Source organism: Oncorhynchus mykiss, chromosome 12 (assembly GCF_057628025.1).
Source record: "Oncorhynchus mykiss isolate SJ-2025 chromosome 12, ASM5762802v1, whole genome shotgun sequence".
NCBI classification, from domain to species: Eukaryota; Metazoa; Chordata; class Actinopteri; order Salmoniformes; family Salmonidae; genus Oncorhynchus; species Oncorhynchus mykiss.
In genome coordinates this window covers 71,797,865-71,811,207 of record NC_143033.1, presented here as the reverse complement: position 1 = coordinate 71,811,207, position 13,343 = coordinate 71,797,865, and the positions used below count along the sequence as shown (strand labels likewise).

At 44.6% G+C, this 13,343-nt stretch overlaps 1 protein-coding gene across 1 annotated transcript in view; it reads right to left on the bottom strand.

The window, feature by feature from the left end:
• The window catches only part of LOC110538949 (sterile alpha motif domain-containing protein 14), a 41,204-nt gene extending 31,318 nt beyond the window's left edge, over positions 1 to 9,886 (bottom strand). The window contains exons 1-2 of the mRNA XM_036938167.2: positions 9,228 to 9,886; positions 2,938 to 2,990 (exon numbers count right to left, since the gene is read on the bottom strand). Of these exons, the coding sequence (XP_036794062.2) occupies positions 2,938 to 2,977 (40 nt within the window). The 5' untranslated portion in view covers positions 2,978 to 2,990; positions 9,228 to 9,886. The remainder of the gene's footprint in view (positions 1 to 2,937; positions 2,991 to 9,227) is intronic.
• Between the last annotated feature and the right edge of the window lie 3,457 nt (positions 9,887 to 13,343).

Sequence of the window (13,343 nt, the reverse complement as noted above, 5' to 3'; positions counted from 1 at the left end):
AACATTATACGAGACAACATGGAGGAGTAAAGCGGGGTGAAGGAGGAGGGTGAACTGAGAATCACCTCTTAATTTTTTCCCATTCTTTTAGCCCCAGTGGTGCACATTATCCCCCCTGCTCTTATTAGACCTAGTCTCTGTGCTAAGAGGCACCATTAAATATTGACCAAACCAAGCCACACCCCCCTGTCATCCCCCATAAGCCATCCTCCCACCCCTTATTGGATTCTACACAGACCATACATGGAGTAGGTAGGAGACAGATATACTACAGCCCACCCCCACTATAGGTCTACTGAGCGCACTACCCCCGACTCTATATTTCCCTGTGGACCTTTCTAGAGAGGTATGAAGGTCAATCTCACAGCTGCATCACTAGAGGAAAGTGTGCACAGTATATTAAGAAAACGCCAGAGAGCTGGCGAAGCAAACAAGATGCGGTCAGTTCAAAAATGTCTATTAGTGTCGCTCACTGCCACATCTCGAGGCTGTCAGGCTGATCCACCGGCTGTGTAGTTTTGTCTAATTTAGTGACTGGATATCTGAAAGATGTGCTGTGGAGACACACACACATGCATGCAAATACACTCTAAAAATACCTCACATCCGAGCCAGCAGGCAGGTAGATGCACGCTTCAATGTTAGCTACGTGAATCCATAATACAGTTGAAATTAATGTTTTTTAGAGGAGTTGAGCAGATTTGGGGCGTCTGGGCCAATAAGACAGAGGGTTAGAGGGGGGCGGGAATGTAGAAGTCGGCACATTGGGGAATTGGACTTGACACCGCTGAGACCTGTCATGACTGTCTTGATCAAGTCAGGTTACAGGAGACCACAACCCTACAGATTATCTCTCAACCCCAGCAGAGGAGGACAGATCTAGGGGTCTGAAGACGTGGGGGGTTTTATGGCCCCCACGCCCCTGGTAAATCTCAGGCCACAGACAAATTCCTTTGTCCTGTCACTATAGAGAACCAGCCTCAGAACATTAAACATGAACTAAAGGGACTTTGGAACAATGGTTTTCGTCAGCCACAATGGTGGTCATGACGATAGATGGACTATGAAAATGTATGTCATCTTTGTTCTGTTATTAAGGTTAATAGATGACGTTATTACGAAAACATTGTAATGTGAAGGGTTTTCCTAGTATATGTTTGATGTTTATACATTGTACGTTGTATGGAAAATATCCAAATCAAAAATAATGTTTTGGGGAAGATGAAATGTTAAGTTAGTTGTTTAGAATGGGATTTAAGAAAAATCTAGCCCTTGCCTCATTAACTTGGTATGCCCAGAGAATTGCCCTAAAGGCGGCCTTGCCCACTTCTGACCCAAGGGTATAAAACCTGTGAGTATAGAATTTACAACAAGACTACGTGACCCCAGCTGCAGCAGGGTCTTAAAAAGTAAACAAACCCAGGACGCAACGCAAGTTTAAGGACAAAGAAATCCTTTTCTACCCAAGCTACAGATGAGTAGCTGTGTCTAAGCGGGTGAATTCTAGTCGAACCACCTAGCCTCCATCTCCCATCGAATCGTGGTATCTAAAGGGTTTCATTCCTATGCTGTGAGCTCTGAGCTACAGAGCTGCCTGGCCTCAGAAGACCCCTTCCAGAGAAAGGGGTGAGGGAACAGACTCCTAAGCCAAAAAGGACACTGACACCGAGAAGACGGTCAGAGAGGTGCGCTGGAGTAGCGCATCATCGAATAGCTGAAGGCCTATGCAGAGAATCCCCGGAGATCATTCCCACGTAATTACATCATTATATTCTGACCCATAAGAGCGGCAGTTTGAGGAAAGGGTTAGAATAGCATAGCTGACAAATTCACCCAAATGTATATTTCTCGTGTACTTCTTTCTGTTCTCTCTCTTTTGAAATTCCCATTGTGGGTAACACTGGCCATATTGTGTTGGCCCGTTATACTAAGTTCTAATCAATAGCCTATAATGTGTTTTGTCTATGTGTATATGTTTATCATCATTTGAGCTTTTTAGTAAATAAATATTCAACTAAAATTGGTGTGGTACGAATTCATTAGTGGGACCCGGGTCCGTGCATATTCACGGGCTATACGACGTTCAGAACGAGACAGTTAGAGGCAACTGGTTAATTAGCGGCTGTTGTAAAATCGATATTCTGATATTCTTTGAGTTAATTTGGGAAATAGAAACTCAATAAAAACTAGTTTTCCCATGGTGCCCCAGGTTAATGAGTTAATAATTGCTTGATTCAGTTAATCATGTAATTAGAAACTTGTAATCATTCGATGAGCAACAGTCGTCACATTAACTAATACAACGTCACAACAGACCCAAACGGCTGAGTCCACACAAAGGGTGATGTTCCACATTAGCGCTGGGGTGTCTTATTCAGGGAGAGAGAGGTGACCTGGGAGCTGTTCCGAAGGGGAATAGGGAGTATTTATAGGACTCTGACTGAGAGGTACTTGCTGGTTTCAACGTTATATACAAAGGTGCTGTGATGTAGAAGTCTGAGTCATAGCCTCTTTAGGAATTGATTTTCTTAAAATAGGACATGGAGTGTTTGTGTGTGTATGTGTGTGTCTGCATGCATGTGTAGCCTGACTGGACTGCCCTTTAAGCTGAGAAGAGCAGTCATGATATTTCATAGCATAGGCCTTCCCACGTATCATTACAACAAGAGACGCCCTCATGTTCCACAGATTTCCCTGACCCATGGTATTCAGAAAGTTATAGGTCCAGCGCACAGCACACACATACAGTAGTTTATGCCAGACACACACCACACAAACGCTTTATTTCTGTGTGCCTCATGTCGTGTATCTTTCTTTGAGAGATGTACGCACACAAACACACAATCTTCGTTAGTGCATCTCATATACAACACTCATTAAACGTGCGAGACACAAACACACACAAACACAGAGAGAGAGAGAGAAAGAAGCACTCACCAAAAACATTTTCTGTCTCCTCCAGCTGTGTGGCAGACATGGCGCAATGGGCACTGTGAAGAGAGAGGGTGTAGAGAGAGAGAAAGAGAGAGAAACGGAGAGGGCGAGGGGGGTAGAATTCTAGATTAGGTACTGTAGAAACAAAAACCTAACAGAGAGAGAGGGAGTGAGAGAGAGACAGAGATTTCAATCAGTTGCTGCATTTACGTATATGGACAAGTTTAGTCAGCCGTGTGACCAGCCTGCAGCCCTTTGCTTAGCTTCACCATCCCATCATCTAACAAGCCTCCTCGTCTCGTCTGTCTGCTGCAATGCTTAGCCCTGTGGCTGTTTCTCCCTGGAAGAACCCTCAAGGAAATCACATTAGGAATTTACCAGAAAATGAGCTGCGACCCCCCCCCCCCCCCCCCATTTCTACTCACTCACAGATAAAAACACACTCATGCGCTAATGGGCACGTCTGCTCGGGAGCATAGTCGTCAGGGTGATTGATCGTGAGGGCTCAGCTGATCATCACACCGCTGACCCATTTCCCTGCTAGCCAGGTAATTAAACATGCAGCTAAAGAAGAGAGAATGGAGGGATGAGAGGAGAGCACAAACACACACAGGGGGTTCCACACTTTCCTAAAGGAATGGCTGCATGATAAAGATGGATGATGTGTGCATTTGGGCTGGGAAGGGGTTTGAAGGTGGGTTAATGCATTACATCTCAAATGGAGGGCATTACACTGTCGTATAAAGTATAGACATTTTAGTGGATCAAATTGGAAATGTATCTTAGAACTAACTCCAGAAATAAAATGAATAGAACATTCAGGATCGAATGAAGACACAAGGTTGTTGTAAATGAAGATGATTAAAGTTGCCCCAAGCTAGCTTGTGTTGTCCTGCGAATCACCCAATCTTGTGCCCATTAACCCCCCTAGCTTATCTGTGAACTCCAATCCACACTCTGGACAGCATCCTTTCTACAGTGGCTTGTAAAAGTATTCACCCCCTTTGGCATTTTTCCTATTTTGTTGCAATACAACCTGGAATTAAAATAGATTTTTTGGGGAGTTTGTATCATTTGATTTACACAACATGCCTACCACTTTGAAGATGCAAAATATTTTTTATTGTTAAACAACCAAGAAATAAGACAAAAACACTTGAGCGTGCTTAACTATTCACTCGCCCCAAAGTCAATACTTTGTTGAGTCACCTTTTGCACCAATTACAGCTGCAAGTCTCTTGAGGTATGTCTCTATAAGGTTGGCACATCCAGCCAAAGGGATTTTTTGCCCATTCTTCAAGGCAAAACTGCTCCAGCTACTTCAAGTTGGATGGGTTCCGCTGGTGTACAGCAATCTTCATACCACAGATTCTCAATTGGATTGAGGTCTGGGCTTTGTTGAACCACTTGAGTGTTGCTTTAACAGTATGCTTAGGGTCATTGTCCTGCTGGAAGGTGAACCTCCGTCCCAGTCTCAAATCTCTGGAAGACTGAAGCAGGTTTCCCTCAAGAATTTCCCCATCGCTCCATCAATTCAGTTCCCCAGTCCCTGACGATGAAAAACATACCCAGAGCATGATGCTGCCACCACCAATGCTTCACTGTGGGGAAGTGTTCTAGGGGTGATGAGAGGTGTTAGGTTTGCGCCAGACAGAGCATTTTCCTTGATGGACAAAAAGCTCCATTTTAGTTTCATCTGACCATAGTACCTTCTTCCGTATGTTTGGGGGGTCTCCCACATGCCTTTTGGCGAACACCAAATGTGTTTGCTTATTTTTTTCTTTAAGCAATGGATTTTTTCTGACCACTCTTCCGTAAATCCCAGCTCTTTGGAGTGTACGACTCCAATCTCCGCTGTGGAGCTTTGCAGCTCCTTCAGGGTTATCTTTGGTCTCTTTGTTGCCTCTCTGATTAATGCCCTCCTTGCCTGATCCGCGAGTTTTGGTGGGAGGCCCTCTCTTGGCAGGTTTGTTGTGGTGCCATATTCTTTCCATTTTTTAATAAAGGATTTAATGGTGTTCCGTGGGATGTTCAAAGTTTCAGATATTTTTTTATAACCCAACCCTGATCTGTACTTCTCCACAACTTTGTCCCTGACCTGTTTGGAGAGCTCCTTGGTCTTCATGGTGCCACATGTTTGGTGGTGCCCCTTGCACGGTGGTGTTGCAGACTCTGGACCTTTCAGAACAGGTATATATATATATATATATACAGTGCCTTGCGAAAGTATTCGGCCCCCTTGAACTTTGCGACCTTTTGCCACATTTCAGGCTTCAAACATAAAGATATAAAACTGTATTTTTTTGTGAAGAATCAACAATAAGTGGGACACAATCATGAAGTGGAACGACATTTATTGGATATTTCAACCACCTCTAATACTTGCAAGGCACTGTACTCCTTATCAGACAACTCTAATGGATGGTTGCTCTGTGCTGTAATGGAGGCTTGGGGAACACAGTACTGGTCATTATATGGCTACAGTAACAGTTGTATACGTTAGACAGAATAGTTTGCTGCAGTCTGTGAGAACAGTGGGCGATTATTTTCTTTAAAAACATAGCTGGGCTTTTGTTTTTCTCTTCAAAATCCACTTCTACCAGAACTGGCCTGGGGGTTAATCCAGCCAATAATAAACTTACTGCATTAGAGTTTGCAACAAACATCACATCTGTGAGAAACTGCCTCAAGACACTTCTGCACAACTTCGGACAAAGAAAGTATTATCCAAAAGTGCAGCGTCATCATAAATGATACCCCCTCTGTTTTTAGACATTCCGTTACTCATCCGTTAATACAGCGAGCACTAGGCAGCATAGCATCCCCTTTACGACACCATCAAGTCTCATGGAAGGACTCATTGAATATGTGACACCAGATAGCTCCATGCTCCTATTGCTTCCCACGTGAAAGCCAAGCAACCACTTGGTTCCACCTATCCAGTCTTAGAGCCATGGTCAAAACGGATAGAAACGGACTGCACCAGCTACCAGGCCCAGAGGGGAGGAGGAGAGGTGAGTGGGCAGGGGGCCCAGGAGAGAGAGGCCATCTGCTGCCTACTGCCCGTGGTCCTGTATCCCTGGCAGGGCAGCCCTGGTCTCCATATGGACCTAACCTGGAAGAGGGGACACCTTAGATATGCTGCTATGTCCTGCACCTAGTTAGCGCAGCACAGGAATATGTGTGTGTGGGAGGTGGATGAATGCTCTCTGTGCATGTAGTTGTGAGTCCCGGTAAGAGACAGAAAACATATTGAATGTGAAGATAAGTCCTGTATTAGAAAAGACAGACATCGATAAACAGACCAAAAGGGCAAGAAAACACGTACAAAAGTGGGATGAAAACATCAATGTTAGCTTAGTGAAGGAATCATTTTACAGCTCCATCATGACTCACTTAAAGAGATGACTAATATTGTCCGGAAATAAATAAATCATAAAGTGCTTTTTATTGTATTTTCTATTTAACTAGGCAAGTCAGTTAAGAACAAATTCTTATTTACAATGACGGCCTACACCGGCCAAACCCAGATGACGCTGGGGCAATTGTGTGTCGCCCTATGGGACTCCTAATCACGGCCGGTTGCGATACAGCCAGTATGAGTCATTATTTCGATAACCTCGTCTAGTAAGAAGTTAGTGTATCAAAACATCCACTTGTTGGGGAGAGAATAGGGACACACACAGATATTCCTGAGAGAGCAGGGTGTTGCAGTACATCACATAGAGGAAACGCCCAGAGAGAGAGCTGTGTGTGTGACAGATACAACAGTCGCACACACACACACACATCCAGTGGAGAGAGAGAGGGAGAGGGGGGGAGTAAGAGAGAGAGAGAAAGTGTGTGAGAGAGAGAGAGAGAGAGAAAGAGAGAGAGAGAGAGAGAGAGAGAGAGAGAGAGAGAGAGAGAGAGAGAGAGAGAGAGAGAGAGAGAGAGAGAGAGAGAGAGAGCACACAAATTGATGGGTGGTTAAAAGGAGGGAATTTACTGTCTGTAGTGTAGTGCAGCAGATGACTGAGATTAGGAGAAAGACAGTGATGAGCAGAGCATCATCCTCCATAAACCAACTTGCTAGTGAGCCGAAGCAGTACAGACAGTAGATGATTGAATAGTAGGACGTGCTGTACTGATGGTTTAAAGGGAAACAAACTGCACACAGAGACATAACATTTTTCTTCACAAGTTCATCTGACTCTAGGGAAGTAGATAAAGGCTTATTTGCCAAAATCCTGAAGTCCACCTTTAAAGGTGAAAGATGCTTCATATGCAATCTGCTTAAATCTGTGATTTTGGTTCAAACTATTCACGTCGCATAGTTTGTCTGGGAAAAATCATGTCACTGCCTTCTCTCCTTGGCGGGATGTCTGAGGGAATGTCTCATAGTATTAGCAGCAGAAATGAGTCTCGCTTTGCCCCACTCTGATGCTATGTGGGAAAGGAGTGGGGGCTAACAGTCGATTCTGGGGGATGCAATTTAGGCAGTGCTGGCCTCAACCAAACCCTCCAATTCCCTCTTATGACCCCTATTCCAACAAATCTATGGGGTGGCCTCTGCCAGAACATGGTTCATTAAAACATACATGAGGTGTGGACAGGACACAGATTGCCACACACACAGATATAGAGATACATGCTCTCACACACTCAACACACACAGCACACATTCATACCCAGGTCCCAAGACCGAGCGTCCCACCATGGATGACTTACAGGGACATAAAACTAGGGAGAGAAGAGAATGAGTGTTGAGGCAATATACTGTCTCTGCCTCCAGGGAATGGTCTCTATATATTTGGCAAATGGGATTTTACACGTGCGTGGGCACGTGCACACACACTAAACCTTCACAAGGCTGACACACAACGTGGGTATCAACGATAATGGCCTTACGAACACACACACACACACACACACACACACACACACACACACACACACACACACTCTCTCTCTAACCCTGTGTGATATGACGATAATGTGAACAGCCGGCTTCTCAGAGGTTCGATGAAGCCGTACAACCAGTCACCCTCTTAAGGAGGAGTCAACGGGGTCAGAGAAGGTAGGGATGATGGATGAAGGGAGGGCAGGAAATATGAACCGATCACTTCCTGCAGACAGAGACAGGTTTAGGGGCTGAGTGACGGCCATGGGCCAGACAGTTGGAGGAAAGTGGCCTATAAGAAGAGCTCAGTCCAAGATAACTTCATGTACCATTATACACTGTCCACAACTACTACACCACTACTTTATGTTGAGTCCAAGCTGGCTCCCTATGTTGACATTGTTCCACTTCCTTGTAACCTTTCCATGATAATTGATAGGTGAAACAATAGGATATAACTCCATTAAAGTTCTCTAACAAATTGAGTCCTCACAGGTCAGTGCCCATGAAGGAAAGGAAACTAGGAAAGGAAGACATTTCAGACTGCAACGGCACAGTCCTATGGGGTGTCATGGTTTATAAGGACAGTGTATCTTTCCCCATTAGTTGCAGCATTTTACCACTGGACATGATGAGAGGGGCTTGCTCGTTAGGCTGTGTGAACACGCCGTGTCCCATCTGTGTGTTAACGTGTTAGGAACAACACAAACAACCCTGGGGGAAGACAGACACTCTCTCACGTGGCGGCGAGAGAGAGATAGAAGGAAGAGGAGGACGATGGAGAGATGGAGGAAGAGAGAGAAAAAAGAGGGGGAGAGGGGAGAGGGAAAGAGAGAAGGAGAGGCAGATATTTAGAAAGATACCCAGAAAAAAAGATAAATGCATAGAACACATTAAGCTCCTACATTTTAGAGTTAAAATATCTCACTTTCAGTGTATTGCTAAATGTTGCAACAGACCTCAGGAGAAATCAAACGAGGGGAGTGAAGGAAAACAGTGAACAGTAGCTTTAATAGCCTGACAACAACCCAGACAGAACTACATGGGTCAATGCAGCTGAATATCTAATAAGCTCTCTATTCAGTCCGAGTGAGGATGCCTTGGCTTGAGTGACCGCACCAAACGAGACAAACACATCCCAAAGCAAGCACAGCTTGTTCCCAAAAGAGGGGGTTTGTTCCCAACAACAAAAAGCATTGTCGGGGGATAGGGCTGGCAGGCTCAGAGAGGAAGAGGGAGAGAGAGAGGAGCGAGAGATAGAGCGAGGACAAGCGAGGAGAACAGAGATGATAAGAGATAGGGAGAAATAGAGATGAGAACAGAGCAGGGCGGAGAGAGGAAAAGAAAACAAGATCGAAATCGAGACAACAACAAGGTAAACAGTCCGGGCGGTAAAAGCAGTGCAGCTCACCTTTAAAACGTGTTCCCCTTAGGTTGGCACTCAGTCGACATGGCAGACTGGCATAAGGCCCTCGTCTCCACTGGCAGCACGGCAGGCCGAATGCGTATCCCGGGTAACGGCAGCAGCGTTGGAAGAGACAGAACAGAATGTATCCACTGGGCAAAGGCTGGCTGCCTGCTTCCTCCTGCACAACCCAGCACTACAGAGCTCTGCTCTGCCACAGAGCACCGTCAAGGACAGCCGAGAAAGAGAGAGGGAGGAGGGGAGGGCGGGTAGGAGAGAGAGGGGGGAGAGGGAAGTGGGAGTGGATGACAGTGTCTAAGGCAGAGCGAAAGGAAAGAGAGAAGGACAGGGTAAAGAGAGAGAGGGACAGGAGAAAAATCAAGAGAGAGAAAGAGAGAGAGGCAGGGACACACAAGCACACGCTCAAGCACAGCTGTCTGGTATGATGGAGAAGGCAGCGCTCTCAAGCAGGTCCTGGTGATCCAGCCCTGGTGTGTGTGTGTAGGGGGAGGATGGGGGCAGTGAGAGCCTAAGGGGAGGAGGAAGAAGTAATGGAGGAGGGGGAGGAGGGAAGGAGGGGGATGTCAGTCAGCAGCACTCCACTCAGCTTATTATCAGGCCACTCAAGGAGATGTGAGATGCCTCTCTTGTCTGCCTGGGGAGACACTGAAAAGGAGGAAGAGGAGGAGATTTAAAAGGGGATGGAGGGAGGATAAAGGAGATGTCTCTCGTTTGCCTGGGGAGACACTGAAAAGGAGAAGGTTTAAAAGGGGACGGAAGGAGGATAAAGGAGATGCACTTCACAAGACAGGTGCATCCGCTACAGTCCTCCAATAGAGATGTAAGTTGCGCCTGGCCATTAAGGTGGAGCTCTGGCGTGATACATTATGGCAGGGCTCGGCAACAAGCATTTTTGTTTTCTCCAGAAGACCAGGGCCCAGATTCACAAAACCTTCTTAAGTGAAATGTTTTCCTTAACTATAGACTTATGAAGAAAGTTAAGCAAAGTTGATTTTCCTCAAAAAGGTTATTGGAAATGTTCTTGCACTATTATGTTTCTCCTTAAGCAAAAAGTTAAGAAGAAATAGAATCTTAAAAATAAAGTTTGGGTTTTTTGTTCTTAATTCCAAGATGGCTAAACCCTTGTCTTAAACTCAGGGCTGTGAGAGAATAAACTCATGAAAGCAATTTAACATGTTTAATTCACTCACAAACTTAATCTGAACGTTTCAGTATTGATTATTTTGAACCCAAGAACATGTTTTAGAACAGCAGGACATGTGCGAACATGATTGCCATTGCTAGCTAGATAGCGAGCTAAATTGGTAAGAAGATATTTGTGGATTCCGTAAGAAAATCATTCAATCTTTAGATATTGTTGAGGAATATCAACACCTTTTATTTCTTGAGCAGCTTTTTGCATAAGAAGTGTTTTGGGAATCTGTGCCCAGGAATTCAGCTTAAAAGTATCCCCCATGAATAAAAAATAATTAAAAAAGGTGTGTGTGTGTGATCGTATGTGATCGTGTCTCAATGTAATCAAGGTGTGAAATTGTTATTTTCAAATACAATCTCTTTTTTGGGGCTTGGTTGTGGTCAATTTGCAGTGTACAAATTATTAGAAATGCATCACGCCCCCCCCTATATCCAGTCCGAAAATAATTGGCCTGCACCTGAATGGCATTGCCTACCCCTGCTTTATGGAATGTCTGACGTTAGCAAGTATCTCTACATATGACTCTGGTGCCCTCACTTGGCTGCATAGTTAGCTAAACGTAGACAGTTCAATTGGCTTTAGACATGCATCAATGCTGTGTCCACATGACCATCAGCAGATATTCGTGTGCTCAAGGCCATTATACAAGAACTAAGTACATTGATGCATGCCCATGATCCTTTGACAAATGCTTACTTCTCAGGGGTAGTCTGTTTTCTCACAGTACCATGATGTGCTGTGAGTCTTTAAACATCCGTTTTCACCAGTCCTATCTATCCTACAGGCATTCCTGGATCATTCATACTCACCTAGCTGTTTAGCACTTAACTGTGTGTGTGTGCGTCAGTGGAGGCTGCTGAGGGGAGGATGGCTCATACTGACTGGAATGGAGTGCAATGGAATGGTATCTAATGTGTTTCATAACATTCCATTGACTCCATTCCAGCCATTATTATGAGCCGTCCTCCCCTCAGCAGCCTCCACTGGTGTGTGTGTGTGTGTGTGGTGGTGCTCAGTGTAACACAAGAGCATAAATATGCCCCCGTTGAAATGAGTGAATCACTCCCCAGGCGTTGCTGCTGATCTCTCATAAAGCTCTATTCAAATTCTGGCCCTTCGTCTTTCCTCAGCTCGGGTCTTGTTGTACTAACTCATGTCCTCCTCACACACACCCTAACCGTCTGTAACCATCAACTATTATTTGAGTCAAGTTGTCCATTTATGTGCTGTATCTCACACATTAGCCTACATGAAGGACGTACGTGCATGCTGTATTAGTACACACTCCACCAGGTAGATACATTGACGCATTCAGCGCACACGTGCACACGCACAAACACATGCACACACTAAATGCATGCACACCCGCTCACCCTCATTGCTTTGTCAATTTACACATCCGCATACTTTTCCCCTGCGGTGATACCGCCAGAGAATTCAAATTTATCAGAGGGACATGGGGGAGGAACAGAGCACATACACTAAAATATAACCTTGAAAATACCTACAAAATAAAGGATGGCTACGTCTAACTGATTCCAGGAATATCTCTAAGTTGTAAAGGTTTATCATATAGAACATACGGATATGGTTTGTGTACCTCTTCACATGGCATTGTTTTCAACCAGTCTTACCAACACAAGGGGGAGATCCTGATGAGATGTAAATGAGATGCTGCAACCACCCTAATATTGTTAGCTGCTGTCGGGGGTGTGGGGAGGAGCTGGGAGTGTAGACTGCAGGATGGTATAATTTGGTCCTTAAGGTTCTGGCGCCAACTAGTGTCTACTTACCAACATTACTGTAATGAAGAACAACAACATGTACAATTGAAGTCAGAAGTTGACATACCCCTTTGCCAAATACATTTAAACTTTGTTTTTCACAACTCCTGACATTTAATCCTAGTAAAAAATCCTTTCTTAGGTCAGTTAGTATCACCACTTTGTTTTGGGTCAGAAGTTTACATAAACTCAATTAGTATTTGGTAGCATTGCCTTTAAATTGTTTAACTTGGGTCAAATGTTTTGGGTAGCCTTCCACAAGCTTCCCACAATAAGTTGGGTGAATTTTGGCCCATTCCTCCTGACATAGCTGGTTGTAACTGAGTCAGATTTGTAGGCCTCCTTGCTCGCACACGCTTTTTCAGTTCTGTCCACAAATTTTCTACAGGATTGAGGTCAAGACCTTGTGATGGCCATTCCAATACCTTGACTTTGTTGTCCTTAAGCCATTTTGCAATAACTTTGGGAGTATGCTTTGGGTCATTGTCCATTTGGAAGACCCATTTGCAACCAAGCTCAAAAAGTACATTATTTGTCCCCATGTGCAGTTACAAACCGTAGTCTGGCTTTTTTATGGCGGTTTTGGAGCACTCCTTGCTGAGTGGCCTTTCAGGTTATGTCGATATAGGGCTAATTTTACTGTGGATATAGATACTTTTGTACCTGTTTCTTCCAGCATCTTCACAAGGTCCTTTGCTGTTGTTCTGGGATTGATTTGCACTTTTCGCACCAAAGTACGTTCATCTCTAGGAGACAGAATGAGTCTCCTTCCTCAGCAGCATGACGGCTGCGTGGTCCCATGGTGATTATACTTGTGTACTATTGTTTGTACAGATGAACATGGTAGCTTCAGGCGTTTGGAAATTGCTCCTAAGGGTGAACCAGATTTGTGGAGGTCTAAATTATTTTCTGTCTTGGCTGATTTCTTTTGATTTTCCCATGATGTTAAGCAAAGAGGCACTGAGTTTGAAGGTCGGCCTTGAAATACATCAACAGGTCCACCTCCAATTGACTCAAATGATGTCAATTAGCCTATCAGAAGATTCTAAAGCCATTACATCATTTTCTGGGATTTTCCAAGCTGTTTAAAGGCCCAGTCAACTTAGTGTATGTAAACGTCTA